Consider the following 26,348-nt stretch of genomic DNA (forward strand, 5'->3'; position numbering starts at 1 on the left):
TTATTATTATTATTTTTTATTATTATTATTATTATTATTATTATTATTATTATTATTATTATTATTATTATTATTATTATTATTATTATTATTATTATTATTATTATTATTATTATTATAAGCTCACTAACCCTACAATTATTTCTATTTTGGTGAATCTAGTCTCAACAACTTAATAAAATGAGGGTATATTAGTTTTTTCATGAGAATTGACTTTTGAAGCAAATTCTAACATTAGTATTAAGTTGATCATTAGTATTGTTTCATAAAACAAAAACTCATACGAGACACTAAGTTGATCATTAGTATTGTTTCATAAAAACAACTAATTCTTGCGTGCAGAAGGCTCTCGCGATTGACATTTTTACAGGATGGTGATTAAGAACTAGAAGTACATACTGTTTCCATATGCACTTACACAATTACTAGGCTTATCCTGGGAGGAACAAGTTTCACAAGTTTAGCTGCCCGACTTCTTGAAGCTTCAATAACTTCCTTTACGACTAAATTATCACGACGACTAGAATCACATATGATGGTCTCAAGATTGCACGCGCAAAGAATTAGAAACAATACTAAACCAACGTCTCCATTGCAACCATTAAATCCAATTACTTTGAATTCTTGGAAGATTTCGATGGTTTATCCGCTCTAGTCGTTCCATATCCCAAATTAGTTCAAAGTACTGTCAGGTGTACTTATTCACAGCCACAAAATCCTGTATGGATGGGTTCACTTGCTCTAGGCCATTCCCCTCCCTCTCTAGTTCATCACTAGGCCATGTTATCTGCAAGTTCACAATAATAATAAGGGTTATTTCATAATAATAATAATCCATCTTATTGGTGATATGCAATAATCAGTCTATCCTATCAATAATCTCAATTAAATTCAATCTAAGCACAATACCTTCTAATAACGAACCAGTTAGTATTTTTTTTATGTGTATGTGTATCCAATAAACCAATTACTTGATTCATCATTTGAAAATATTACACATAAATATCACATATACCAGCTAGGTTGTCCATAAACTATCAAATGTTTCAACATAAATTTTAAAAAAATATCAGCTGATTTTTTATTAGAAGGTATGATGTTTAGGTTGGATTTGATTGAAATTATTGATAGGATGAAGTGATAACAAAACTATTGTGCTGAAACTCGTCACAATAACGTACAAGTCAAGTCAAGTCGGAATTGTTAACTATCGGTCACACACACAATTGATCAACATAACTTCATCAACAACATTGAAAAACAACAAAGATTTGTTCTCCTGGTGATTTGGATTAGACATCATATAAATCAAAGACGATATAAAACCGTTAATATAAGTTAACACGTTAAAAAAACAAAAAAAAGGAAACACCATTTAAAAAGGTAAGACAAATGGGTAAAACATTACCTCCAAGGTGAATTCGCGCAGCATTGGAAACGCCTTCAGAAATTGATTTATGACGACAATGTCAAACTTCATCTCGTCTTGAACCATTAAAGTGAACTGCTCGAGCTTGCAGAAAGTTGGAAGAACTCGAATAGGAATTGAGAGGCCCTAAGACATAAAATAGGATCCGCACAAGCTCAAAAATTAACTTGTTCAAAAATACCCCGAAAGAAAAAGATTATAAGAAAAAAAAAATCCACTGACAAAGAAATCAAGTGTAAGCTTGGAGATCTGTGTTGTAATGTGTGAAAGTTGACGGAAGATCGGGGTAGACGTAGAAAGACCGCTCCCACCAAACATTGCTTCAGCAAGCACCGGCATGTTCTTGAAAACAACATTTGTATAAGGACTTGGAGTACGAAAACGAAGATATAGGAGATTGACAGCATCAATTTCCAGTTCTTCTAATTTGCGACAACAAAAAATTGTCAATTTCTTTAACTTGCAGGATGAATCGAAAACCTTCCATCTCACCAGTGCATCTGAACCTTCAACATGAAGTCGTTCTAAGAGACGACACTCAGATAGTAAGTATTCAAGAATATCTCCACTTACGTTAATTGCTTTCAAATAAAGGGACCGGAGGAAATTGATGCCAGTATCACCAAGACCCAATGATGGGTTCAGGACGTCGAAAGTAAGAGTGTATACAACTCCCAGAGATATCAAGTTCAACTCCATCCAGGTTCTTAACTTTCTTCGACAATGCAAATTTCACCCATTTGTCGATGTGATGAGCATCACTGCTACTAAAGCCGGAACAAACTCTAAATGTGTCGATGCAAGGGCTGCATTGTAAATCGACTACCTGATTAACCCAATTTATATATTTATTCTTTTTGTCCGGAGGGAGAACACAGAGATAGTTTACATCGGGATGATCACTATCAGGGAGTACAATTAGGTGATTAAAGTCGAGATGAGTCCGCTGGGCCCAAAGGAATCTCCATCGTTTGGAAAGAATGCTGGTTTTGGCCGCTTCTTTCATTCCCATTGGGGATACAAAGTTCATAAGAATGTCATCTGGCAGTTCACTTATACGGTCCTCACCGTGGTCGTAGTCCTGAAACAATAGCCCTAATAAAAAAACTAGCAATTTCTCAGACAAATGACTACTAACAACTACAGCACAAGAAAGTTCACAAATACTATCCTACAACCAGTTGTATAGTAGCATTGTACAACCGCCTCAAAGTTGTTGTTGAGCTCTTACACAAAGTTGTTGAGCTATTTTACAAGTTATTGAGCTATTTTACGAAGTTATTGAGTTTAATAATTATTCTGTTCAGCTCAATAACTTTGTATTATAGCTCGATAATTTTATTAGCAGAGCTCAATAACTTTATAATAAAACCCAACTACATTGAATAAGTTGTATATACAACCAGTTCTATAATATATTAACTGAAGAAAGTTTGGTGTTTTGCATCGATCATACTTCAACTTCTAATTCCGCCACAAATAAAGGGTAAAAAAGTAATGTGTAATCGAGTAACAAACTTACCTTCTCCGTTGAGAAAAGAGTCGCCATAGAATTTGACATTAGCTCCGGAGAATAAAACAATTATCAAAACTTAAAAGTTTCCTGAAACAAAAGAGAATAATGTAATTACTAATCAGTAATCACTAATCACTAATCACGTAAGAAAGTTGCAGCTGGTAGAACTGTCTCAAGTAAGACTAATTGATTTCGTACAATTATTACCGTGAATGAGCAATAATTAAGTTAACTATGAAAATTGAAGACCCTTTCTTGTGCATGAAACCCTTGTCGATATCATCTATCAGAGCAAATTTACGTACTACAAAAAATATGTAAAAATACAAACTTGTACATAATTTTGAATTCAATGTAGAAATTAAGGAAAGATACGAGTATTACTCAAGGATAAATTAAGGAAAGTTACGAGCGAGCTCGAGGATGGAGATGTTCAAATAATAATCACAGAAAACAAACAGGAGACCGTTAAAAATCAATTTAGAAGAAAAAAAAATGTACTGGAGGCCGTTAAAATTAGGTTTATATGATTTTTCCATTGACTTTTTAAGGATAATTTTCGAACTTTGACCTAGAATATATAAGAAGAATATAAAAAGTTATGTAATCTCCTATACTTCCCCTTATACTAAAAGGGATTGTTTTTTTTTTTTTTTTTGAAAAACCACCCCAGGCGGTATTAACTCATATTATAAATATCATCGTGGCATAAGTCCATTACAAACCGAGGGAGCGTACCATCCCATTCTCTCCTACCTAACTGCGAAGGGCAAAGATGTGCTAGCTCGTGTGCTACTCGATTATGTTTCCGACTAACAAAAGACCAAACAACTGACTCAAAACCAATACAATACTCATGAATATCGTCTAAAAGTAAATGGAATTCATTTCTTCCTTTCGATTTCGCTTGCAGTTCAATTATCAACAGCTTGCAATCACCTTCAACGATCACCCTTCGGCATCCCTTCCGTCGTGCCTCCTTCAGACCATCCAAGACCGCTTCAGCCTCCGCTACTCTCACCTCCAATGTGTCACACAGGAAGTACAATTCATGTGAATTGCAAAATGAGTAACTTGTTTGGTTACCCCAATCCCCTTATACTTCCCCTTATACTAAAAGAATAAGAACTCTTCAAATTTTCCCGCCTAAATGAATTTAGCTATAATTGGGTTTTCTTTATATCATATCTGTAATTGGACAGGAAGTATAATCTATAAAATACTATTAAAAGCCTAGGCTAAAATGACTCATAAATGCCACGTAGACAAAGCCACGTAGGATTATGAAATGACAAGTTTGATTAAGTAATGCCACGTGCGGTTAAAATTGCTTGAAGTTGAGCAAAAACCGATGATTATAGTGAATTAATTAATGATTAATGATAGAAGATAGAGAGATAAACATTAACATAAATTTTCTCTCTATTCGTCTTATTTTCAAAACGCTTCTTTGTCGTGAATGCTCATAATTCATCATTTAACATAAATAACTCTTCTCCTCAAAAACACCTATAAATATTACAGACTTTACAGTAGATCTATAAAATAACATAAAAAGCCCAATTTTAAACATTCTATTGATTCACGTGGCTCATCTTATTTGCAATTCTCCAAAGGTTAGTCAAGTCGTCTTACAATAGTAAACCAAATGGATCTTACAATAGTAAACCAAATGGATACTGAAAAGTTAGTCATTAAAGAGGAATTTAATCAGATTAAAGGCAAATTAATTATTGAGGACTTTGAGGACTAGGAAACCAAGCGCCAATATGCTTAAATATAGAAGCAAAGTAGCCGAAATGATCGTGCGTTTCAACAACATCTCGAGAAATGCATCATTTACAATTTACTGTATAAATAATGTTCAATGTTATCTTCAATTGCTGCGGACAAGCTACAATCATATTTCAATATTCTTCTCATTTTCTTCTCTCTTTTTTGGAGTTGTCCAACCGAGTACCAAGGCCGATAATTGGATTTTCCCAGGTACATTTTTATTTTTGTATTGTTTGATTTTGTAGTGTTTCCTTGTGATTTTGTTGTTCAATCAATTAGAATCATTCAAACCCTAGAAATTGGTACAAATTGCAACATCTTAGTTGTTGAGAGAATCTCATATAGAAAGGGAAATCTTTGATTACATCTTTTGTTTTTGTATTTTGTAAAATAAAATGATTGACTTTGTTCTTGCAATTTATAGTACGGTGGCTTGGTTTGAGTTGTTTCGATATATCACAAACAATTTCCAAGTACGCCAACTTTAACGTGTTAAATTTACATGTGTATTTTTAGCGCATTTAATTTTAAACACTTTTTTTCCGTTTTTGTTTTCTCTATGTATTACTCCGGATAATTCTCGATTTCAACTTCATTCAAGGAAGAAAACACAAAATTATGCAAGTTACTAATGTTGAGTAGGAGTGTGACTGATAATAAGATAGCGGCTTGGTTGCTAAGAATGCCCCATTTAAGCTAATCCAACATAATATGTGTAGCGGTGTAGGTAGCTTTCGACGATTGAGACATCTGTATATATTTTTAATCAGTACGTAGGGGAGTGAAATCCATGACATGTTAAATAGATATGATACTAGGATTTTACGAGAAATCTATTTATATAAGTATGGTAACTCCTTATTTGTTAGTTGTGGTATTGATTAAGCATGCAATTTATACAATTCATAGTAATGTTGTCCAAAATTACAGGTGGAGTAATGGAAACATGAACCAAGTGAGTTCGATCGTTATACTGCCTATGTACAAAGCTTCATGTCTATACCAAATTGTTGATCCATGGCTGACGTGAAGATTCTTGAAATTGGTGGCCAACAGTTGGATACTGTTCTTGCCCCTGACCAATATTTGTTCATGATTGTTTTTGAAGTACTTCTCTTTCACTACAAGTTCACTTTAGATTGATACTAATGGTCTGAATAACTCACTTTGTATCAAACTATTATAATTCTTATAGAGTAAATTGTTCAAAACGAGATAATGCAAAAGTATTACTACTTTCTCTGTCTCAATAATCATTTATTTGCATTTTTGCTCTTTATATGGGATATTTTACTTACAGACCAAACAGCCTTACACAAACATGTGAAAAACCTATCTATTCAATATAACTAATTACCCATTTAAAAGTAAAAGTTACGAGTAATTATTAAAAGGATACATGTTACAAATTTCCTGTGTACTTTAGCTTTACATAAGAGTTTATATGATACAAAAGTACTACCATTATGATTTTTCATTAATTGTTTGTCGATATCTTCATTTTGGGTGTTTGAATAGGCAATCACTCTTCTAGAATAACGAATATTAGAACCAAGTATTGGCTGTGAATCACTTTCTTAATTAATGTCATTTATATTTAAGAATTTATACTCTTCCATTATTAAATTTCTAACAAGAAGTGAATTTAAAGTGCCCATCCATATTCTTGGGCATCAATGGTGTAAGTTATTACCAATTATAGTTGTCAATGTTAATTTTTTTTTTTTTTTATTTGAGGGAAGTTTTCAATGTTATTAGTATCTCTTTAAGGTTTTGGATATATTTGAAGAGAACGAAATACACAAGAAAAAGTAGGGAAAGATTGTGATAAAAAATTACTGAATGATCCAAACTGTTACAATGTACATCGATATATAAGATTGTACACACAATATACTTGCCTAAGAATTAGCCTATAAACTAGGTAACAATATATACATTTAACAAAATAGTCTAGATATTATTGACCCAATATTGTATAACAATATCATAATATATGGATATTATTCCACAATATTGTTCAATACTCCCCCTCAAGTTGGACCACTTGGCAAGCTAATGCCCAACTTGGAGCGAAGAAAATAGAAGGCTTCTCCCCCTAACGCCTTTGTGAAAATGTCCGCCACTTGGTCTTTACTCCGTATATAAGAGGTCGAGATAGTCTTGTTTACAATATGATGACGTACAAAGTGGCAATCTACCTCGATGTGCTTAGTACGATCGTGAAAAACCGGGTTTTTAGCAATATGTAGGGCCGCAGTGTTGTCACAGAAAACTTCAATGGGTGTGTTATGATTGACACCGAGAGACTTGAGAAAGGATTTTAGCCATATAACCTCACTAGTCACCGCACCCAATGCTCTATACTCCGCTTCTGCACTAGATTTTGCTACGGTCGTTTGTTTCTTTGCCTTCCATGAGATTGGTGAGTGTCCCAAAGTCACAAAATAACCGGTCAAAGATCTTCTTGTCAATGGACACCTAGCATAGTCGGAATCCGAGTATCCACGTAATAGCAAATCATTATCACGTGCTATCACTATTCCCTTTCCCGGACTTCCCTTAATGTACCGTATTGCTCTCAAAACGGCATCTAAGTGTTCTTTCCTTGGAGCATGCACAAATTGGGACAATATGTGTACGGCGTACACTAAGTCAGGCCTCGTTATGGTCAAGTAAATGAGTCGTCCTACTAGACGCCTATATTTCATTGGGTCATGCAACAATTCTCCTTCTGCCAAAGCTAATTGGTGATTCGGTTGGATAGGTATATCAACTGGTTTCGCCCCTTCCAAACCCGCTTCTTTAACAATTTCTAAGGCATACTTTCTTTGGCTAAGGAATAAGCCCTTAGACCCGCTTGCTACTTCTATTCCCAGAAAATACTTGAGCTTTCCGAGGTCCTTAATCCCAAAATTACGATCAAGAAAGAGCTTGAGACGAGTGGTTGCTACCTCACTATCACTTACGATTATCATATCGTCTACGTACACCAAAATTCCAATGAAAATTCCGTCTTTATTGTAAGTGAATAGTGAGTAGTCAGCCATAGATTGAATGAAGCCATACCTCGTCAATGAAGTTGTCAACTTAGCAAACCAATTTCGTGAAGCTTGCTTGAGTCCATATAACGACTTCATCAGCTTACAAACCTTAGTTGATCCTCCTCTTTCGAATCCAGGTGGTAATCGCATATATACTTCATCTTCTAAATCGCCGTGAAGAAAGGCATTATTGACGTCCAATTGGGTAATTGACCATCCCTTAGAAACAGCTACCGCGAGCAAGCAACGAACACTAGTCATCTTGGCAACTGGTGCAAATGTTTCATGATAGTCCACACCCTCTATTTGCGTGTACCCTTGCGCTAAAAGTCTCGCTTTGTATCTCTCGATAGTCCCATCCGCCTTATACTTCACCTTGTAAACCCATCTGCAACCAATGGGTCGTTTCCCCTTTGGAAGATCAACGATTTTCCATGTCCCATTTGCCTCTAGAGCATCGAATTCCTTTCCCATAGCTTCCTGCCATTCCGCTATTTTGGATGCCTCATTATAATTACGTGGTTCACGTATTGCATCCACCTTCGCTAAAAAACTCCTGTAATTATCAGAAAAACAATCGGTAGTGACATAATTAATCAAAGGATAACGGGTACCTTTCTTTTTGGATGTCGATTGAGACGAGTGAGCACTGACAGTGTGGTCCACGAGTCGGGTAGATTTACATACATAGTCCTTTTTCCAAAATGGCTCAAATTTTTGACGAGCACCTCGTCCTTCACCAATCCCAACTTCTTGCCCACTCTCAGATTGCACTTCATCTTCGTGTTCTGCTTCTGCATCCTGCATAGTCAGTTCCTCTTTGACAATATTTTCATCATTTGTTTGGCCCTCTGTTTCCCTTGTCTCATGATTGTCACCCCCTTCGCTGGCATCATCAGTGCCTTTCTCATGGCTAATGTCAAAGTCATCCACAAAGGCAGTGGACTTGGGGTTGTTAATTTGACAATTTTCATCCGAATTTGTAGGCTGATCATTAGCAAAATGGAAGACATGCTCATAAAAAATTACATCTCTCGACTCAAAAATAAGCTTTTTCTTTAAGTCGTAAATTTTCCACCCTTTTTTGCTATGAGGATAACCCACGAAAATGCATCTCTTACCCCTCTCATAAAATTTGTCTTTAGGTTTGTCTTTATTGTGAGCATAACAAATACTACCAAAGACTCGAATATTATCAAGGCAGGGTCGTTTTCCATATAAAACTTCATAAGGAGTGAGCCCATTAAGCAATCGAGTAGGAGTTCTATTTATCAAATACGCAGCGGTTAGAACACACTCCCCCCAAAAATCAATAGGTAAGTTAGCTTGGAAACGAAGGGCTCTCGCTTTTTCTAGAATGTGCCTATGTTTCCGTTCAACCCTACCATTTTGTTGAGGGGTGTCGATTTGACTTGTTTGGAAAATCATACCATGCTCATTATAATAATCTTTCATAATATTGGACAAAAATTCCGTCCCATTATCACTTTGCACTACCTTAACCTCCTTCCCAAATTGAGTCTTGGTCATTTGACAAAAAGTAATCATGAGTTGACTGACCTCTCCCCTATCTCGCATCAATCGGACCCAAACATGCCTACTTCGGTCATCTACAATAGTGAGAAAATAGTGTGCTCCCGATAAACTTTTTGCGTGATATGGTCCCCAAATGTCACAGTGAATTAGAGCAAACAATTCCGTACTTCTCTTATTATTAGACTTAAAAACCGAACGAGTTTGTTTGGCCCGACAACATGGGTCACAAATAGTATTTGAATTCCAAGACAAATTAAAACCAACTAAATCCGAGAAAAGAGGTAAAATACTGCTAGACGGGTGGCCAAGTCTTTTGTGCCACAAATGAGAGTCAACACTCGTGCTTGTCTGTGCCACCATATGTCCTCGTGTACCCTTGAAATAGTAGACACCGTCACTGTGCTCACCCCGTCCAATCTTCATCCTCGTAGATTGGTCCTGTATAACACAATGATCATTGTAAAAGGTCACTACACAATTATTTTCTGTAATTAATTGCTGTATGGAGATTAAATCGCAAGTTAAGGATGGTACAAAAAGGACATCTTTTAGCACAAAATTATCACTCAACGTGACTCTCCCATGCTCCTGTGCCACAATATGTGATCCATCAGGCAAACTCACGGTAGACGGTTTTCCTCGCCAAATACCATCGAGCAAGTCTCGTCTACCTGTCATGTGATGTGAGCATCCGCTATCGAGTAACCAGGAATTATGTCGAGAATAATTTGTACCTGAAGCAGGCTGACTACTCTCGGCCTTACCGCTTAAGAGAGTTCGTAACTGAACCATTTCCTCGGGAGTAAAACTGTGGGTTGATGTCTCATTACCACTTATGGCGTTGCATTGTTGCCAAGCAACGGCCTCCAGAGACTCTGCCTCTCCTTCCACAGTCACCGGTTTTTGCACGGTACCCTCGATGAAACTTAGTTTGTTTTTCGCATCGAGACCGTTTCGTACAACATCCGCCCATAATTCATAATTATCCCCATCAAAAACGATTTGAGTGAGAGACAAATTTGGACTTTCACTTGGATGAAGAAACAATGGTGAGGAAGGTGGTATGGTCTCATATTTTTGATCGGATTTGATGTGAATTCCCTGTCCTTGCGTCATTTCGTCAATATTGGTGATGGAAAAGAAAAAAAAAACAAAAGGATCAATGCCCTGATGCCATGAAGAGAACGAAATACACAAGGAAAAGTAGGGAAAGATTGTGATAAAAAATTACTGAATGATCCAAACTGTTACAATGTACATCGATATATAAGATTGTACACACAATATACTTGCCTAAGAATTAGCCTATAAACTAGGTAACAATATATACATTTAACAAAATAGTCTAGATATTATTGACCCAATATTGTATAACAATATCATAATATATGGATATTATTCCACAATATTGTTCAATAATTCCTATTATTTGTATCTTAATTGAGATACTAGGTTCGAGCAGGGAAAAGTGCGTGATTTCAATAAGGCTACTTGATCAGAGAGTTAAATAGCAAACATGTAACACGAGACACTACGTGAATTGCACCGATGATTCAAATGCCAAGTTGGCTTATTCTTTACCGTCACTGATGAGAAAAAACGAAAATATATACCATAAAATATTATCATTGTACAAAAATAAAGAAAGAATATGAAAAGACCCCATGAATTAGCTTGTATAGTATTAATGCTTGAACCTAAGCGCCTAAGCTTGCTCTTCTTAATAAGTGTACTTACTAATGTAATAAATACGTTGAACTTTACATAAGTTTAGCTTCCCGAGTCAAGAATCTACGATTTATCGCTCTATTTATTTGCATTGTGTATCCCTTTTAACTACTATAATAACAAATTCAAAGTCTAACGATGGTAATAAACGAAGTAGGATTATTTCACATTACACAACATAAAGGAAAGGAGATAAATATAAAGAGAACTGTTTGAGTATTTTACTTATCTTTTATGAGTAATATGTGTGTCATAGAAATATATTAAGCAAAAGTGAATATTAAACATCCCGTGCATTGCACGGGGCACAAAACTAGTTACAATATTCATAGTCATTTTATTTACCATATACGAAGTATAAGATTCTCAAAAGATTTGCTTCCTATCTCCATTTACTTAAATAAGAAAAAAAAATTCATCCAAACTTCATTTAGTTAAATAAGGAAACAAATGAACATTAAACTATTAATTTTTCATTAAAATAATTTTATATCAAATTAAAACAATTTTTTAACTAGCATAAAATAAAAGTTTAAATACAAATTGCTAATCTTTGTTAGAAGATAATTTGACTATACTTTCTGTCTATAAAACAAAAATATAACTCATATTATTAAATTCGTGAGAATAAAAAATAATTAAAATAAGTTGAGAAAATTACAAAATAAAATTATTAGTTCTGTGATAAAAAAATTCATTAATATATACATTTTAAATGTAAAAACGAGTTGATGAATAGTAGATTTATAAAATGTAAAAATAAGTTAATGACAACATTTTAATTACAACATTCTCTATCACAACCTCTACAAATATCGTGCTGTAGCACGAGATCTATCCTAGTATGGTATTAAACTGAGTAATTAAACAAATTTTTTTTTCTAAAGTGGGGTTCTTTAACGAACAAATTAACAAAATAGGTGTAGTTTCAAAGTATTTACCCACAATGGTCCACCTAGAATCAGATTTTGCGAAGTGAGTCACGAAGTCTAGTCGCTCCCCGGAGTACGACTTTAGGAAAAAAAAAAATGAAATACCTATATTGGGGGATTCGAACCGTGGTTGAAGCTTGCATACCTTCCCCTCCTAACACGTACTGACGTACACTAATGATACATAATGATTGTGGAATGGAGCAATCAAGTCATCAAAGTCTTATATATATCACCGCTGCCTCAGGTTCGATCCTGCATCCGCCCATTTTTCTTTGGTTTTTTTTAAAGCGAAATACATATTCAAGTCGCTGGCCCCCTGGACGACTTGGGCTAAAATTTAAAGCAACTATATTTTTATGACACTCGGGATGCAGTCGCTTAGGGGGGAAGCGACTTGAATATGAATCTAGCTTCGGGTATGAGTGTACCCATTTTGGGTAATAAGTTTCTACAAAACTCTATTTTGTTAATTTCTTTAGTTTTGAACCCTATTTTAGAAAAAAAAATCTCCTAAAAATCCATTTTGGGTAATCATGCATGTTTTCCGAATTAAAGTGTTCGCTCCATTTCATAAATTATTGTGCAATATATTTCAATGTTATTTGTTTGATTTAGTGGTAAGAAGCATTTATTCTAACCTAGAGGTCATGGGTTCGATTACTACAACCAACAATTTCTTTTTTTTTTCTTTTAATTATTTTTCACCTATCATTGTACAAAATAGGCCTAATTAATAATTAAACACTCTCTCCCTAATAAACAAGTAGTTTTAGTATTGTAATTATAAAATTCTTGATAAATATGTCGATCATTATTAAAAAAATTACCAAAAAGAATAATTTGTTTGGTATATAATCAATGTTTTTTCCGTATTCTAATTTTGCGTCAGTTTGATAGTCTCGTATTAAAAAAATCCTCTAAAAAACGACATCCTTTAAGAAAGACGTATGTGAAATGTATGGAATTTTACTATATTAATATTGATTTAGCTGCCACGTACTAAAAGTCTTTTAATTTTATAAAATTTCCGCACCCCCTCTGTTTAATCCCTAGAGCCGCCACTGGGCCTGGGACGTTGTAGCTGTGAGCCTGGGACGTTGACATTCCATTAGATATTGTAACTTTGCTGGAGGCTGATTTACGTAATAATATTTAAAACTCCTACGGGGTTTTCTTAAAAAAAAAAGAAAAAAAAAAAAGTTTTGTTTGAAGACCATGGTGAATGGAGGCCTGCGACAATTAAGATTTAGTGTGATTGTAAGAAAATTAGATGCCTCTTCACTATAATGTGTATGGTGGGTGAATCACAACTTCTCACTTTATACGAACATTATCCATCTAAAGCGGTAAACAAATAGTGTCTCTCTCACAAAATGTGAGTGGATAGTGCATAGTGCAAGTGAGTGGGAAATGAATACCCCACTTACCCTCCCATTTGATAGTGTCCATCTACAATAAGACGGATTGATGGTGAATTGACCTACGGGTTGAAACAACTGAATTTCCCGTCTTAAATGAGAACTTGTGATTGATTAAAGCATATTTCTAACTAGTAGAAATTTAGAGCAGGAGGTTACTGACAAAGTCAAAATGTGAAAGGAGTACATGGCTATTGCGTTGCGGTAACGTTCCTTACCGTCTAAAATATATGTTCCTAAATTACTTCAACCACGATTACAAAGGTGGAAAAATGGTCCGACCACAACAAAAATGGTGAAAAATTAACGTATTGGCTTGTCGATTTCATGCTCTGTATAATCGAAGTTTGGTGCAATAATGCAATTACTTGAAGGCTAAACTTCTTCTTCAGGGACGCATGGCCTCCAAACAGTACCTGTTGGCAGATCCATAAGGCTGATGCCCTTGGCAATCAACTCCTTCCTAATCTTATCGCTTTTTGTAAAATCTTTGTTTTTCCTTGCCATTACTCTTTCTTCAATCTTGCCTGATATTTCATCTTCGGTCATTTTGGCTCTAATCAATGCTTTCCCCTTCAACTGCTGTAGAACCTGTCAAACGGGCAACAAAATATACTATTGATCAGAATCTAACAAAATCACGCCACTAATGACGATGTGCAAAAATATCAGCCTAACATGGATCGAATGTGCGTGTAAGCAAACATTGAACATACATAGATGTTGTTCGCGAAAAACCCATAATGACAATTTTATCGAGAATTGCAATTTAAGATTATTTATGCCAGTAATAACAAGTGTAGCACATTTACAGAAGCATTTTGCTTTCTTTATCATGTTTTAATATCAATGAATAATATTCCCTCCATTCACTTTTCAGAATAAGCGAGGGGAAATTTGAGAAGTGTAAACAACCTATAGAAATGGAGACTGTAAGTTTTTGACTCCATTGGGAATGGAGTATAGCACTGTTAGAATATAAATGAGGGGGCGTGTTGGAATATAAAACCGATCATGGACTCCAACCATCAGCTTAACCTTTTGGTTGGGATGGTTTCTTGACAATCACGATATGCAACAGGTTGAAGAAAATTGCAAATTTCAAACAGGGCCATTATAGTACCTCAGAATAAGGTGCAGCAGACGCCAGCCCTAGCACATCCAAAACGGTTTTGATTGTTGCCTCCAAATCCAAAAGTGACTGAAGAGCTAATAACTTCTTTTCTTTATGCTTCTTCTGGGATCATTAAAAAAAGTGTCATCAAATGCTCAGAAATAGGTACTGCCGAAATCATAAATTTATCTCTTATTCCTTTTTATCTTCCGAAAATTAGGTACTGTAAGAATTTCTACGAATCACCTACCTTCAGCCCGTTAAGTTCACTGTTTATGAACCTTAACGCCTTTTCGAGACTGCCCTTCAATACATCAGCTGCGTGCAAATCATCATGCATTCTCTTGTCAAAATCTTTCTTCAGCTTCTCTGATTCAGATTCAGATTTAGTTTTTTTGAGGCTAGCTTCAATTCCACTCTCTTGAAGTGACCTTATAGCATCACTGCAATCTTGCAACGTCTGGAAAAGCAAAAACAAATATACAACACATTCTACTCGGACAAATAAACTTGAAAAGACCGTCATATACATAAACCAAATGAGTTAAAGAGAGCGCCAGTATTCCTGGCAAGCACTCGGACAAAGCAATACTGTTGTTAGAGGAGAAAGTAATTGCATTGCTTAATATGAGTTGAATTGTTTCTTTATTCTCAAATAGCAGTAGCAACTATGAACAATCGACTCCAGAACAAGCAAAACCTGAAACAGACTTCAAAACCAGTTGATACTAGAGACAGGCCATGTCCTATTACTCTATTAACCGAAAGTTGTTTCAGACAAAAGAGTAGTTAACTAGTTATACTTTATTAGAATGTACAATCTTTCGGAAACAAGAATCCCATAATCCAAAAGGAAATTACAATTGGAAAAGGGTAGAAAGATACAGACGACTGTATGGACTATAAAATACGATGCAAAAAGAAAGAAACTAGAGATAACTTGCCTGATAAAGACGAAATACTGCATCAGATGCAAGGTCCATTTGAGGCAGCGAAAAGTTGACAGGTGAATTGTAGTTCATGCTCAGTAAGAAATACCTAAGCGCTAGGGGATGGTATTGCTCAGTCACCTAGGATAAGAAGAAAACCACAAATCAGAAGAAAGCGAGCACTTCCCGAAACAAATCAGCAATAGCTAGTTAAGATAACAGATTGTAACATTTCGTGTCCAACCTCACGGATAGTAAAGTAATTTTTCGTCGATTTAGACATTTTCTCGCCATTTATATTCACAAAGCCGTTATGCACCCAGTAACCAATTTTTGCCTCTTCACATGCAGCACAGCTCTGCGCCAGCTCATTTTCATGATGTGGAAAGATTAAATCAATTCCACCACCATGGATGTCAAAAGAGGATGTTAGATACTTTTCACTCATTGCACTGCATTCTATGTGCCATCCAGGTCTTCCGTTTCCCCATGGACTCGGCCAAAATATTTCACCGGGCTTTGCAGACTGCAAAACATGGTATGTCAAGAAACATGACAAAAGCATAAGGATAAAGAATCCAAAGTGCAAAGGAGTCGGACCCACATACCTTCCATAAAGCAAAGTCTGCGTAATTTCGCTTTCTATGATCCACAGACACTCGTTCACCGGGCCTATTGTCCTCAAGCTTCCGGTTAGATAATAGACCGTAACGTTCGAAATTGTCGACAGAAAAATATACATCTCCATCATCAAGGCTATATGCACATCCGTTTCCAATAAGCTGCAGATGAAAAAAAAAAAAAAAAAAAAAGAATGGTCATTCAAAAAAATCACAATGATTGATTAGAGTTCAAACACAGATAAAATTCAGAGAGCCATGGAAGGAAAAGACAGGCATATGCATGTTACAACATTCAGAAGATATAACAGAGCAAGCACAATTCTTACCTTTTTTATCATCTCAATAATATCGTCTATGTGATCAGAAACGCGTGGCTGATGAGTAGGAGTTAGGCACTGTAAATCATCCATATCCTTCAAAAACTCTCTGCAATAATAATCACTTAATTTCAATGGCTCACTCAGTGGATTATCTGGATCCTTCGCTTTAATCTCGTTGGCTGCGTTAATTATCTGAAGTGTTTCAGACAAGAGAAGCAATATAGAAGCGGTCAAAACCAGGAACAGGAAAGAGTCAACAAAGCAATAATCTAAAGGAAAACATTTTAGTAAATTATCAGTAGTTAGCCAAAAAACAATAAAATTTAACTAATGCAGGGTCCAGAAAACAGCATAATACACTATGTAAGGTTTTTCATTCTACTATAAATACACCAACAGCACAGACCCATATCCCGGACATTATAAGACCAATGAAGCATCATACTAAAGCATATACATTATACTTCAATGTGTCGGCGGAACCACAGATCTGAAACAAAGCAAGACATAAAATTTAGGTCGAACATGTATACTCCATCTGACCCAGAATATGTTTTCACAATCACTTCTAATAATGCAAAATGTTTGTCGACTTTATTAAATATACGATTTGCATGTTTTCACAAGACTCTATTTCGGTTTTTAAAAATCGTTTTAATCTTTTCTCTCGATTTAAATTTTAAGTTTTTATAAAAGAAAGACGGAATTCGATTTTAAAACTCCTAAGTTTACCTTGACTTTCCATTACATTTTCGTTCTTCCTTTTGTTTTTCATCTTCCCTTTTTTATTCGCATTTTGAGGCGTGCGTTCACCCATGAACGGTTCGAAAGGATGATTCATGTCAGCCGACCCCAAATCATTTTGGGATTAAGGCTCTGATGTTGTTGTTGTTGTTGTTGTTGTATTTATCCATTTCTTAACCCGTGATGTAGTGATTATTTCATTTAATGTTTGTCTTTGCCTAACCTGAATCTCCTAGAAGCATAGAGAGATAATGAATGGCAACTATAACGAAGACAAATCAGGCAATGCACTGGCACACGCAACTATCATATTCAAACAGCTTTAGCAACAAATACAGATTTACATCATCATACCATGATGTATCTTTATTACGTCGTATTTGCTGCTAACTATCTCATGTAGCCTCACCCGTATATATATAAAGATCGATGTTTACCATTGTAGCTATATTATGTTATGGCTGGGATATTTAAATCTACCTTCCTAATTTCTCACAGTAAAGGAGGAAAGAGCAACACACAGAATATCAGCTATCCTAATTTGTAAATTTCGAAGTTCCTTGTATTGTCAACTTGTCCATAAGTGAAGCACGTACAATTGCCAATAGCCACAAGAAAAGGTGTAAGCAAATTCAATGCAATTATAGACGCAGCTTAATTATACAAGCGCATTTCACATTCACACATGCCTTAACAGTAACGATCATTAGATTCTACCCGGCAACAATATGATAGTTACAATAAAAGTTGCATAATTCAAATAGATGCTACTATAAAAAGCGGCTTATTCCAAACCTTGTCATCAACATCAGTGAAATTCCGAACATACGTGACTTCATAGCGCAAATACTTCAAAAACCTGCAAAGTTACAGCTCAATTCTATAAGATAACAGATAGAAAGATCTTTGCAATAATTGCTGTTAGACAAATAATAAACCAATAACAGCACTGATACGGATGTTAATTCCATCACTAGTGCAACAACAAATAATCTTAACAAATAATCTTAATGATCAGCTGAACTGTGAGACTTGTAAAAATCTTTGAAAATATCTTGCTTTCTAAAATGAAAACCGGGATGACACACACCAAAAGGGAACGGATAAATTACACTTGAGGGAGCAATACATTTAACCAGCTACCAACAAACCTAAAGCTATATAGAATTCTCAATACAAAATTCAATCTCAAAGGACCGTGCCTGAGCGGCTGAGCATGTAATGTACATCAGGGCAGGCTTACAGAGCTTCTACTTTTTCATTTGAATTCAGGGAAATTTTACTTTTTAATTTATTTAATATTAGAAAGAATTAAGCATTGTAATTTTAAATTTAATATGCATTTTATTTATTATTGAATGAAACCAATCCTTTCTTCAAATAAAACCCAAACAACGTTGCTTCTCTCTTTGCATGCTATTTTTCCTGCTTTTGAATTATTGATTTAAAAGAAAAGCCATCCCCGCTAACAGCAAGAAATTAGGGGTCGTTTGGTTCACTACTTAGGAATGGAATGGATTGGAATGAGAAACCATAGGAGTATGGGGTTCTAATTCCATACCTTCCAAAACATGTTTGGTTCATTAGAAAAATAAACATGAAGGAATGGAGTTTGAATCCATGGGGAGGAAGTGGGTATGGGATTCCAAGTGGTTGGGGTGGAATGAGAATCCATCAGGATTCTAACTCCATTCCAAAACACCCCAACCAAACACTAGAATGACTAAAATCCATTCCATTCCATTCCAAACCTCCCAACCAAACACCCCCTTAGTCTTTCAAGCCAGGAGAGGAACGAGTGTCGTCTACTGTTATCCTCGACTTCCTCGAGAATGAGAAATAGGATCATCACAAGCCAAAAACCTAGTGTTGCGGGATATGAGACTAAGGCAGGTTCCTTTGTTATGTTATGCCTCGAACGTAAACCTAATTTAGATGTCCTGACCAAAACCGGAGCTTAAGATAGGTCTTTCACGGGATACCTTTGAAAAGATCCCAATACCCTTTCTTTTGATTTGAGTATTTGACCCGACCATTGAAAAAACCATGGAAATGCATTTCTACTGAGATTCATTCTGCTGCTATTAATTATATATGACTCTGCTTAAATCATACTCCCTCCGTCCCGGTCATTTGTTATCCTATTCCATTTTGATTCCATTTTGGTGTGTCTCAATGAATTGTTGTCCTATAATGGATTTGATGAGCAATTTCATCATTCACTCTCAATTCGGTCCACTTGTCATTTAATAATTGGCTCCCTCCTCTTTCTTTGGTCTTTGTGCCATAATCAAAGGACAACAATTGACCAGGACCGAGATTTGGCGTTGATCAGAAAATTACATAGCTTTGTTAGGAAAAAGGTGGAACTCAACAAAGGAATCTATACAATTTACAATAACAAATCGAATTTCGACAAAATTGAACATCATATACAACATCCTATAGATCATAACTCACACAGTCACACTTGCAACACAAAATTAGAATTGAACATCAATTAACAAACAACGTGATTCAAATCATAATAGCAGAATCCTACTAACTTCTCCTAAAATCACAGGGATTAAATTAATCAACAAGTCAATTGAAATTAATTAAATGTTACTCCAATAAAATAAAATTAAATCGAAATTAAACAAGGATATTTACCGAAAAAGGACATCGAAAGAAACGTAAGCTCGAGCATGACCGATATGGCTCATATCATAAGCAGTAACGCCGCAAACATACATTCCAACTTTATTCGGAACTTTTGGTTTGAAAACTTCCTTCTCCTTCGTCATCGTGTTGTAGAGCTTCAATTCCAATGGCGGAGGTTTTGTATTCGAATTAGAATTGGAATTGGAATTCACGTTTTCTTCCGCCATTGTTGCTCCGGATAAACCCCAATTCCTCGCTGTAAGTGATTTTGCGAGGTTAATTGGGGGAAATTGTTTTATTTGTCCGACAAGGTGTGAATGCATGTTAATTTTTTGTATTTATATTTTAAATAGAATACAATTACGTAATTTTAAACCCTAACGGCGTTTTTAGAGGGGTGCAGCCGTGCAGGGGAAATACAAACCTTGGCTGCCGTTGATTGAATATAATTCATGAGAGATATAATAGGAAAAAAATAAATGATGTGGATCCCTCGCCCTATCATAAGAGAGGTCTCTCAATAACGCTATTGAGAGACATCTCTCGGAAGTTTTTGTGATTGTACAAACCTTGTATATGGAAGAAACACGAAGGCTGTAACTATGAAAATTCCATGGTAAACAATAGCAGTGGAGGCAAAATATTTTACTTTTCTGTCCTTCAATAAAATTCGCATAAATCCAAACTGATTTTTATATTTGTTATTATCTCATTATTTTAATATTTTAATAGGGTGGTACCGAGATTGTGTACCACCCGGTGACACCGTAATATTGTTAGATGAAAAAAAGTGGTAAAACAAGATGTGCAAGTTAATTTTTATTTAAATTGGACAAATTGAAAATTAGGCAATTCTAAATCCTAATCTTTAAGCATGTACATGAATTAGTAGATGTTCATTATTGTTTACCATATAATTTAAATTAAATTCAAAGAATGTAAGGAAAAGATTTGGTAATTATAAAGAGAAATATAATTATAAGTTGTATTATTGATAATTTGGTAATGTTATAAATACATAAGACCAAATTTAACATATTGTGTTTATTCTCAAAACCCTCAACTTATATACACAGAACTATATAAAATTTCACTGCAATTGATTAACAAAATTTATTTTCGCAGTACGATTTTTACTCATTGTAGTACTTTTTGCACTAAACTTTCCATTTGTCTACCCTTAACTAAAAAATCATCAAACCTAACTTTCTCTACCTTCTCTCTATTGTTGAAACTTTAACCTTCTTCAAATCTCCTTAAAACTTTTCAGTTACGAACGATTATTCGAATGAATATCAAGTATTTAATTCATTAATCTCGTATTAAACTCTTTCTTGTAGTTTTATTCCTTTTTAATTAGGGTTTATGTCTAAATTGATTAAGGGCTAATTAGTGTGATATGATGGCGTTTGTTGGTTGTTGCATGGTACATAGTTGGATTTTTCTTCATTTTTGTCTGGTATGCAGTACATGGTTTGATTTTTCTATTTGATAATGCTAAAACTTTCTCAATCAAGAATTCAGTACGTAATGCACCAAAGCTTTCCCAATTAATGCACCATTATGATTTTAGTATGGAAGAGTTGCAGATGAGCGAAGAACGAATTAATATCTCAATTTTTTTTTTCCAATGTAGTGAGTAGAACACCCAACACCGTGACCAATGCAATGGCACCATCCCACACAACCACCGTGGCCCACTAGTGCAACACCACCACTGCATCCCCAGTGGCGGCGACATATCCCCTCACTCAAAGTTGACGACATCCGTCTCAATAGTAGGTTTATGAAATTAGAGAGAATATATTAGAGAGAAGTTAGAGAGTGAAAATGGAAGGAAAAATGAAAGGGGTATAATTGTCAATAGTGTACTACGATGAGTAAAATGTGTACTGCGAAAATCAACACCCTTGATTAATTTGAGAGGTATCAATTTTTTTTCCTCTCTTCCTTTAGCGGAACTGAATGGAATTGACCTGGAAACAAAATAAAGTAAAACAAAAAAGTGAGGCCTTATTTATCATTTATATTAGCACAAATTCTCATTATAGACAGACACTATCCGTCTATACGTATAGACGGATACCACTTTCCCTCACAAAATACCCATTTGCCATAAAGTGGGAAGCACATGGGGGTGCCCCACCTTATCCCCCCTACCCATTTTATTAGAGGTCTTTACCCGTCTATACTAAGACCTATTGTTATATTAGTCTAATTCCGCTTTAAAGTTTGTATTTTTATTGCAATTTTTAAGAGGCTTTTGTTTTGTGTCGTTGATTGATAGTGTTGCTGTGTTGTGTTACTACTGCACAATTATTTCTGAAATAATTGAGACATTAAAGCTTGTATCTTTACTTGATTCAAACATTAAGCTTGACAATGTAATTTGTAAAGGGGGAATGTTAGTTACGGAGTATTTGTTCTGGTTCATTCAAAGCGTTTTTTTTTTTTTTTTTTTTTTTTTTTGAAAGTAAACAAATGATTGGAACGAAGCCAGTATTTATACATGATCGTTTTCGTCCGATTCACTTTGATAAGTTACTATTTTCATAAGTTACTCGCTCAAGTTCGTATCTTTACTTGATTGTAGCATTAGATTAGTCACTCTCTGTCTCGGTTATATATTAAATTTGTTTCGTTACCTTAATTTTATTGTACATTAGCGATGAGCTACCTCATTCTGAAATCTGAATCTTTATTTGATACTATTAAACTTCATGTAGATTGTATATTGCATTGTCAAATTCTATGGCCGCCTCTTACTCAGCCGAGAAAGTGAGTCTTTTTTTTCTTTTGCGTTTTTGTTATGAATCAAATTTAATTAACTGCTTACGTTAGTTTCAAAGCTCTTCTTACGAACATATGAATGTCTGTCTAATCTCCGCGGTTATAATATATAACCAGCTGAGGTTTGGCTATTTGAGTAACTCTTGGCGTTGTTTCAGGATCCTGACAATGGTGAGGACTATATAAATGGACTGCCAGATGACATTCTTTTGACAATGCTATCTCCTATGGAATTCAAAGACGCGGCGAAAACCAGCATCCTTTCCAAAAGATGGAGGAACCTTTGGGCTCAACGTACTCATCTTGATTTTAATCACTTGGTTATACTCCCAGAGACCGATCCAGACGTTGAAAACATCGATTCAGTTACTTCGGCCCAAAAGAGTAAATATATAAATTGGGTGAATCAAGTAGTAGATTTGCATTGCATCCAACAGATCAACACATTCCGAGTTTGTTTTGAATTTGATAGTAATGACGCTCATCATATTCATAAATGGGTGAAATTTGCACTATCGAAAAAAGTTGAGAACTTGGAACTGAATTTGGTTTCTTATGAATACGAATCTGTGTACTCTATCGGACTTGACATCCTATACCCGCCATCACTGCTTAATAGTGGCATCGGTTTTCTGAAAACCCTTCATTTCTGCAAAATTGATGTGAGCGGAGATTTTCTCGAGTACGTGCTGTCACATTGCAGTCTCTTGGAACGGATACATGTTGAAGGTTCACAAACACTAGTAAAATTGAAGGTTGCTGATTTATCGTGCAAGTTAAAGCAGTTGATTATATGCTATTGCCACAATTTAGAAGAACTTGAGGTTGATGCTGTAGATCTTATACATCTTGAATGTAATGATATAAAAGAGAATGCAAATGTAGTGTTCAAGCGCATGCCGATGCTTGTTGAAGCAACATTTGGTTGGGGTTGTTTGGATCCCTCTGCTTCAACCTTCCCGCACTTGTCACATCCTTTTTGGGCACAGATCACGAAGCTTTCCCTTGATTTTCCGGTCAGTGCATGATTTTTTTTTTCCGCCTTTTTGTTTAATGAACTTCGATTTAAGTTCTAAGTTTTTATAAAAGAAATCTGGACTTCGATTTTAGAAATCTGGAGTATTATGTTTCAGTCCCCTTATGTTTTTCATTTTTTCTTTTCTATTTTTTCGCATTTTTTAGGTGTGCGTTCACCCATGTATGGTTCTAAAGGATGATTCATGTCAGCCGGCCCCAAATCATTTTGGGATTAAGGCTCTGATGTTGTTGTTGTTTTTGTTTAATGAACTTGAGTTTGAACCATTCATTTTTATGTGTTAGGGTGGTGGGTTTCCGACTGGAGTTCTTCCGACTTTCTGCAATCTAAAGCAGTTGAATATGAAAATTGATGTTGAGGAAGAATGCTACCTTGTCACCGTTACACGCTTGTTAAAGGCATGCCCCGTCCTGCGTGAATTTAAACTTGAGGTAACGTTCTACGTTCTGCGTGAATTGATGCTGAGTTGAAGATTGTTGTACCCACCACACTTTGATTTTTTTTCTTTCATTATGTCAATTAAAATTGGCGGTTTCAAATGATTGATTCAGTTAACGTATCAGTAAGTGGATTATACATCTGATGTACTACCACCAATTATATAGTTTCGGAGCATTATTATAAAGTTTTTGAGTTTTGTTTTAAAAATTATGAGTTTTACTGTTAAGTTTCTGAGTTCATTCACTTAAACATTAAACTCAAAAAATTACAATAAAAGCTCAAAAACATTTCATATAAACTTAGTTAAATTTGAGTTTTGACAGAAAAAAAATTAAAATCTAACTTATAAACTTTAATTAAGCTCAGAAAAAATTGACATATGCTCAAAAAATAAAATAAAGGTTGAGGTAATAAACTCAGAAGAAATACACATTATGCTCAAAAACTATAAAGTCTGAGGTAATACATACGATGTATGTTCCTTTTTCTCGTTAACGTATAGTCGCAAATTGCGTTGAGTTGGAATTGATGAAATTTGTTGCCTTGCAGATTGAACGGTGGTATAACGTATATATGGTGAATGAGGCTATTGCGCTGCAGGAACTGGACCGCCTATCTGGCGAAGATGTAGTACCATTTAACTTTGCGGTTGAGCAAACAACTCATCCGACTCTTGAATTATTCCAAGTAGTTGGATTCAAGGGAGCCGATTTTGAGGTTAATTTTATACTTTTTGTTACGGTTTTGGCATCTAATCTTGAGACCATAATATGTGATCTTAACCCTGATGGTTATTGTGGTGTCTTCCCTGAGGAGATTATTGAAGTTTCAAAAAGTCGGGCCGCGAAACTTGTGAAGCTTATTCCTTCCAAGATAAGCTTGGTAATTATATAAATGGCAATGCAGGGTAGTAGCCAAGTTAGGTCACTGTACTGTAGTCGTATTACGTATTCGTTTTGATCATCTGTTTATTTTCGATTAATCACAAAGAAAAAGTGGCAAACAAATGTGGTATAGTTAACTATGGAATACTCGTATATTGTTTTATGTTTGGACTTCGTGCTTTGTATCTTTTACTCGAGTATTTTATACTGCAAGAATTATTAGTGGCCCTCTCGACTTGGGAGTGTTAGAAATTTCAACAATCTTTTTAAATGTACTCCTAGTAGTTATTCTTTGTAAAATGATAGTACGTTTTACAAAGTTATTAAGTGGTCATTTCGCACTTTAAAGCAAAAATGATTGCAAAGTCAATAACAGGATACGGTGTAGTATGGTTTACTGATAAAAATGGTAATAGACCTCACAATCTAACATAAATGGGATAATCTCATTATGAAAACTTTTCTTTTTATCGCCCATCACCCGACTAAAGACCAAATTACCCTTCTTCTAATTCCCTTCCTCCCACAACACAAGTAAATTTTTAAACCTCTAGCTTTTCCTCTTATCTTCAAACTATCTTAAAACTTAAATCTCGTAGATAAATTAAGCAAACGTTTTCAAGGATGGCGCGGGAAAATTTTGTCGAGGGCTGGTAAGGAGGTTCTTTTAAAGGCGGTTGCCAATTCACTCCCTACCTATGTGATGAGTATTTTCAAAATTCCTGCTAATTTCTGTGACGAGCTTAGAACTATGATGTCTCGTTTCTGGTGGAACCATGATGAAGGGAAGAATGGTATTAGTTGGGTGGCCTGGAATAAGCTTTGTCGACCAAAAGGTATGGGGGGCATGGGATTTCGGGACTTCAAGCTCTTTAACTTAGCTTTACTCGGGAAGCAAGCTTGGCGTCTCACGACGGAGAGAGGGAGTTTATGGGAGGAAGTGATGCGAGCTCGTTACTATCCTCATGGGTCCTTCCTTACGGCTGGGATTGGTTCGAACCCGAGCTACGTGTGGCGTGGTATTGTCGAGGCCAGGGTTGGGTTGTGCAAGGGGCTGAGGAGGAGGATTGGGAACGGCTTGTTAACAAAGGTGTGGCAGGACGCTTGGTTACCGCACACTCCTTCTGGGAGAATTCTATCACCTTGCTCTCCGGGTAACGAGGAGTTGTTGGTTAGTGAGCTGTTAGGCGAGGATGGTGGATGGGATGAGGGTAAGCTCACAGAAATGCTGTTGCCGTTCGAAGTTAGCCGGGTGCTGGATGTTCGAATTAGCCCGAATAGGCCAAGTGATATTTGGTACTGGAAACTGGAGAAGGAGGAGTTTTATACGGTGAAGTCGGCCTACCATACGCTAGCTGGAGAGGAGTGTATTGATGTGGGAGGGGCGTCGGACAGAGATAGGGAACAATGGCTCTGGAAACGGCTTTGGAATACTCCGGTGT

At 35.6% G+C, this 26,348-nt stretch overlaps 3 protein-coding genes across 4 annotated transcripts; 1 reads left to right on the top strand and 2 right to left on the bottom strand.

Annotated features, from left to right (window-relative positions):
• Positions 1-213: 213 nt before the first annotated feature.
• Positions 214-3,427, bottom strand: LOC141643967 (uncharacterized). The gene is made up of 3 exons (XM_074453373.1): positions 1,652-3,427; positions 1,409-1,555; positions 214-787 (listed from the first exon to the last, which is right to left on the bottom strand). Exons 1-3 carry the CDS (start codon positions 2,126-2,128, stop codon positions 689-691), a joined length of 723 nt encoding a protein of 240 aa, XP_074309474.1. The 5' UTR covers positions 2,129-3,427; the 3' UTR covers positions 214-688.
• Positions 3,428-13,516: 10,089 nt separating this feature from the next.
• LOC141643968 (cysteine--tRNA ligase 2, cytoplasmic-like) lies at positions 13,517-20,213 on the bottom strand. 2 transcript variants are annotated; one of them, XM_074453376.1, is made up of 9 exons: positions 19,765-20,213; positions 17,908-17,971; positions 16,375-16,560; positions 16,034-16,207; positions 15,670-15,951; positions 15,441-15,566; positions 14,747-14,956; positions 14,506-14,619; positions 13,517-13,973 (listed from the first exon to the last, which is right to left on the bottom strand). In XM_074453376.1, exons 1-9 carry the CDS (start codon positions 20,076-20,078, stop codon positions 13,758-13,760), a joined length of 1,686 nt encoding a protein of 561 aa, XP_074309477.1. In that variant the 5' UTR covers positions 20,079-20,213; the 3' UTR covers positions 13,517-13,757. The 2 variants fall into 2 exon arrangements, with proteins under 2 accessions (XP_074309477.1, XP_074309476.1); XM_074453375.1 differs by having other exon boundaries at positions 14,506-14,616; positions 19,765-20,191.
• A 144-nt stretch (positions 20,214-20,357) lies between these two features.
• On the top strand, positions 20,358-23,573 carry LOC141641813 (F-box/LRR-repeat protein 25-like). The gene is made up of 4 exons (XM_074450460.1): positions 20,358-20,371; positions 22,043-22,159; positions 22,482-22,533; positions 22,704-23,573. The coding sequence occupies exons 1-4, from the start codon at positions 20,358-20,360 to the stop codon at positions 23,571-23,573; spliced, it is 1,053 nt and encodes a 350-aa protein (XP_074306561.1).
• Positions 23,574-26,348: the final 2,775 nt, after the last annotated feature.

The sequence above is a fragment of the Silene latifolia genome, chromosome 2, assembly GCF_048544455.1.
Source record: "Silene latifolia isolate original U9 population chromosome 2, ASM4854445v1, whole genome shotgun sequence".
Classification (NCBI taxonomy): Eukaryota; Viridiplantae; Streptophyta; class Magnoliopsida; order Caryophyllales; family Caryophyllaceae; genus Silene; species Silene latifolia.

Excerpts from the sequence above, each read along its gene's own strand:
- LOC141641813 (XM_074450460.1), top strand. Across the intron at positions 22,160-22,481 it reads GTAATTTGTAAAGGGGGAAT|ATTGTATATTGCATTGTCAA; the intron begins GTTAGTTACGGA and ends AACTTCATGTAG. Across the intron at positions 22,534-22,703 it reads CCTCTTACTCAGCCGAGAAA|GATCCTGACAATGGTGAGGA; the intron begins GTGAGTCTTTTT and ends GCGTTGTTTCAG.
- LOC141643968 (XM_074453376.1), bottom strand. The coding sequence starts at position 20,078 with ATGCATTCACACCTTGTCGGACAAATAAAACAATTTCCCCCAATTAAC. Across the intron at positions 17,972-19,764 it reads TCTTTCGATGTCCTTTTTCG|GTTTTTGAAGTATTTGCGCT; the intron begins GTAAATATCCTT and ends GTAACTTTGCAG. Across the intron at positions 16,561-17,907 it reads TCACTGATGTTGATGACAAG|ATAATTAACGCAGCCAACGA; the intron begins GTTTGGAATAAG and ends GAAACACTTCAG.
- LOC141643967 (XM_074453373.1), bottom strand. The coding sequence starts at position 2,128 with ATGGAGTTGAACTTGATATCTCTGGGAGTTGTATACACTCTTACTTTC. Across the intron at positions 1,556-1,651 it reads AGCTTACACTTGATTTCTTT|GGCCTCTCAATTCCTATTCG; the intron begins GTCAGTGGATTT and ends TTTATGTCTTAG. Across the intron at positions 788-1,408 it reads TGCGCGAATTCACCTTGGAG|ATAACATGGCCTAGTGATGA; the intron begins GTAATGTTTTAC and ends GTGAACTTGCAG.